The 5000-nt window shown below is 34.3% G+C and overlaps 1 protein-coding gene across 1 annotated transcript in view; it reads right to left on the reverse strand.

The window, feature by feature from the left end:
• Positions 1-5000, reverse strand: part of LOC135197898 (uncharacterized) — a 67811-nt gene that overhangs the window by 52305 nt on the left and 10506 nt on the right. Inside the window, 5 exon segments of the mRNA XM_064225120.1 lie at positions 511-649; positions 977-1062; positions 1429-1589; positions 2314-2349; positions 3178-3381. Coding sequence (XP_064081190.1) covers positions 511-649; positions 977-1062; positions 1429-1589; positions 2314-2349; positions 3178-3381 — 626 coding nt within the window.

Consider the following 5000-nt stretch of genomic DNA (forward strand, 5'->3'; position numbering starts at 1 on the left):
CTGCATCAAATATTTTGAAGTTCAGGAGCTTTTAGAAATTTGGGGAACAAGGAATCTTTAAAATACGAGTTATATAACTTCAGTCATGTCTAATAAGATAGCAGAACTTTTTCAAAGGTCCCCAGAGAAGGAGTTTTATGTTCTAGAAATGTTAAAAAGCAGAGAAGAGGGGATATCTTAAGACCAGTGTTTTTCCAAATATATTCAGAAAAAGAGTGCAATCATTTAGAATCTCTGCTAATTAACTTTTCTTGCTGTTGTGTTTTCTCCATTATTGATTACCCGATTATTATTATTATTATTATTATTATTATTATTATTATTATTATTATTATTATTATTATTATTCAGAATAAACTTAAAAAAAACTGTAATATATAACACCTAATCTTAACAACAACACCCGCTGGTAAACTATAAATAAATCCACTTCAGAAAAGCATCACAAGATGGTGCTTCGACTTATGAAAAAATAAAATAAATAAATAAAACAGAGAAGTTTAAAAATACCTCATAAACAACTGCCTCCGTTTTCTGCATGTTGGTCATCTTGGCCTGTATGGCTGATAAGATACCTCTCTTGAAGTTTGTGGCAACTACCTCCTCTTCTTCGTGCGGGCAGAGGTAGGAGACCATGCCGTTGGTGTAGCTGGATAGAGAGAGGAACGAACTTTAGACATAATTTCTCTCCCTCACTCTCTCTCTTAGTTGTATTTTTCCTTTTTAACTTTGTGTGTGTGTGTTTTTTTTTAATAAATTTTGACAGGTGCCCTCTTTCTCAGTAGATTAAATTTTTCATTATTATTATCATGCCATAGATTTTATATATATATATATATATATATATATATATATATATATATATATATATATATATATATATATACCGTGCATCAACCTTACTGATAAGGAAAAATTCAATTTTGAGGAGAACTATATTATCAAGCTAGGCCTATATATATACCCTAGACCTTACCTGAAGTGGAGGTCATATTTTTCAACTGCGTCTCTGAACCACTGAGAATCCGGGGTGGGCACGTCGTCTACAGCTAAGTTCATTACCTGTACAGGTTGCATGGGAAGGTTAGTTACTATTCTCGTACACACATATAAACACACACACATATATGTATATATATCACGATGCACGAAACTGTGTTGGGTATCGCCTGTTCATAGGAAGTTAAATAGGGCACTCTATACCCGCAGAGTTTGTCACTAAATTTGGCCATAATGTTTTTTACAGATAATATTCATTCATGAAAAATAACGTCATAAAACGTAAAGCTTTCAGAATGACAAAACTTACAGCAAAAAAAATATCATAAAACGACAAGCTTTTAGAATAAAAAACTTACAATAAAAAGAATAATAATAAAATAAAAATTAGAAATGTCAGGTTTCCAAAAATATGTGATTATATCTTACACTCAATTTCAGGTCGCACTGAGTCCTGGCCGTGATGATGACGTAGGCTCTAACGGTCATCCTAGACTCCTGCGTCAAAGTCGCTCTGGACTTTGTCACGACTTCGCCGTGGTACTGGTACCTGTATTCTCTCCCTGGCTCGTACAGGACGTCCGAGTCTCCTACAGGTGAAAGGAAAATTATTATTATGTATGTGTGTTTTCTGTATAGCATGACGTCTATATATACTACGTTCTCTGAAGTATATATATATATATAGTATATATATATATGATATATATATATATATATTATATACATATCCATATATATATTATATATATATATATATATATATATATATTATATATAATTATATGACTGAAACCATAGATCAAATGTGTTTCACTGTGCTTAGTAATAACCTTTGGGGATCAAATGTGTATTACCGTGTTTAGTACTAATTCCTTAGGATTAAATGTGTTTATTTTTTGTGTTTAGCACTGGTCCCTCGTGGTTCAAATGTATTTCTTCGTGTTTAGTACTAGTCTCTCGTGGTTCAAATATATTTCCTCGTATTTAGTACTAGTCCTCCGTGGTTCAAATGTGTTTCTCTGTGTTTAGTACTAGTCCTTCGCGGTTCAAATGTATTTCTTCGTGTTTAATACTAATCTCTCGGGGATCAAATGTATTTCTTCGTGTTTAGTACTAGTGTCTCGGGGATCAAATGTATTTCTTCGTGTTTAGTACTAGTGTCTCGGGGATCAAATGTGTTTTGCCATATTTAGTTCTACCCCTTCGGAGTTCAAATGAACCAAAGTGAATCGGTGATTTCACAGTCATACTGTAACATAATATACAAGAATATTTGCCACAAAGTTATTTCCAGAACGAAACTCTACTTACTTGACACACTGCAGCTCCTGGCACATATGCGGCCATCTGCAAAGTAAAAAGATAATGTTTCTTTTAGAATATCGTCAAAATTAGTCACAAGGCGTCATCAGATGGTTATATTAGTGAGAAATTAAGAAAGGAAAGGTACGTGGGAATCTTCTATGTTTATAATTGCACGAACGCACGCACGGACAAAATATAATAAGAATTAGATACACATGTTCAAGCAGGATCTTTTTTTTTTTCTTTAGTTAGTTCCTCAGAGGGCCAAGAGATGGCGGTGTAAATGGTTCACGTTGTTTACCTTTATACATCAAATTACGTGACACCATGGAGGACACTGATAGGAATTCATCTGTAACATAAATTCGATATGAACGGTAATTAAAAGCATGAGGAGTGAGGGGGAAATAAGGAGAATACTTATAATTAGAGGAAAAGATAGTGTTACACCACATTAACTATTCGTAGCTCAGTGTCAAGTTGTAAAAAATGTTTTATTACCAGAACAATAAATTATTGGACATTCAGGTAACCACTTTACAAAAAAAACATAAATAGACATGTGACGCCACATGAAGCGAAAGACAAAAAAAGCAGCACTTTTTATTTTTATTTTGCCACGGTTACTCGTAGTCATCTTGCTTCCAACATCGGCTCCACTTCAAAATGTCCTCTTTATTGGTCGGTTTTTAGTTGGCTATCTGCAGCAGCATTGGTGCAAGATGGTACTAATATCTGTCTTAAAACGTACAACATAAAACAAAAGAACAACACATCGGAAACTACACAAAAAACGACGACCACGAAGCATAACGGTTTTCCAACATGGCCTCCTCCTCCCACCACAACCTCGACTCAGTCATTGTTTACCATCACTGTTGTATTCCAGGTGCGTCTCCTCCTCTTCGTCGACGCGTTCCCTCGGCGGAGACTGAACCTGCCTGTGGGAGGTGTCGACGGGAGGTGGCTCTACCTCGTCGGGGTATTCGTGCGTTTCCTCCGGGTACTCGTACCCACCCCGTGGCCGGTAGTCGTAGTTGTCATCGTAATTATATTCTCCGTCGTAGTAGGTGTCTATAGCAATGAGAATCGGAAGGGTTATATGGGACGCTCTCGATCAGCAAGATCTAACGAAGAAGGGCTCTCTTCTATAGGTCTTGCTCTCTCTTTTATATTATTTATATATGTATAAATGGAATAGTATGTTTGATTCAAAAGTATCCGGTCTTTCTCTGATTACACCGACGTTCCTTTGTTTCCGACGCTCATTTGGACACTTGGTTTTATATATATATATATATATATATATATATATATATATATATATATATATATATATATTTTTTATATATATATGGAATGGTACTTACGTTTAATCCAAAGGCATCTGTTCTTTATTTTATTACATTATCGAAGTTCCTTTGTTTACGGTAAGGGATTCACAACAAGAATGGATTGACGCTCATTTGAACGTGATGGAATGTATGATCCCTAATGTGTCTGTTCCTTCAATTAGTGTTTTCATTAAACATATGTATATATTTATGTATATATATATATATATATATATATTATATATATATATATATATATATATATATATATGTGTGTGTGTGTGTGTGTTGTGTGTGTGTATATATATATATATATATATATATATATATATATATATAATATATATATATATATATATATATATATATCTATATATATATATATATATATATATATATATATATATATATCACCTTGTTTGAATAGTGTCGCTTCGCATATTACCCTAATATTCCCTTTGTTTTTATTCTTTATACAACAATACCTCGGTAATGATAACCACTTATCGGCGGTTGCTAACATAAAATTTCGCCACAATTTCTAATATTTTCATTCAGTTCCTAATACTTCCTTTGTTTTTATTCATCATACACCAATACCTCGGTAATATTAACCACTTATCGGTGGATGCTAACGTAAAATTTGCCCGAGTTTCTAAAATTTTCATTCAAATGTCGTTTCACTATCCGTCACTGTCTCTTGTGTTTGAGCCTAAGTCTTAGATATATACCCTCCATGTGGTTGTTGTTAATTAAATTGGTGTAGGATTTGTTACATGCGAACAAATTAACCATAAAAACCAGCATGCACGTATGCATGTCCTTCCATAAATATGTTCATTTGAATCAGCTTTGTGCACTAAGTACCTCAGGAGAGTTTTTGTAACTCGTGAAAACTAATAAATTCATAATTAGGTGTTTTAAAGTCTTTTATGTGAAAGTACGAAAATATTTTGTGCCTGGGAACTTAATGAACCTTTGCAACCACGATCGAGGAAAATATAAAGAGAAGAGGAGCTTCATGTGTTATGGTGGGATAGTTTATCACATAGGTCTAATGTTTTTTTTCTTTTATGAATATTGATAAGATAGGTGTAAGGATACTGGTTGGATGAAGGCTTGCACAGTGTAAGGACACTGATTTGATGAAGGGTTGTACAGTGTAAGGACACAGGATGGAAGAAGGGTTCTACCGTGTAAGGAGACCCGTTTGATGAAGGATAGCACAGTGTAAGGACACTGGTTTGATGAAGGGTTGCACGGTGTAAGGACGCAGACTGGATGAAGGGTTGCACGATGTAAGGACGCAGATTGGATGAAGGGTTGTACGGTGTAAAGACACAGGCTGGATGAAGGGTT

The sequence above is a fragment of the Macrobrachium nipponense genome, chromosome 23 (genome assembly GCF_015104395.2).
Source record: "Macrobrachium nipponense isolate FS-2020 chromosome 23, ASM1510439v2, whole genome shotgun sequence".
NCBI lineage: Eukaryota > Metazoa > Arthropoda > Malacostraca > Decapoda > Palaemonidae > Macrobrachium > Macrobrachium nipponense.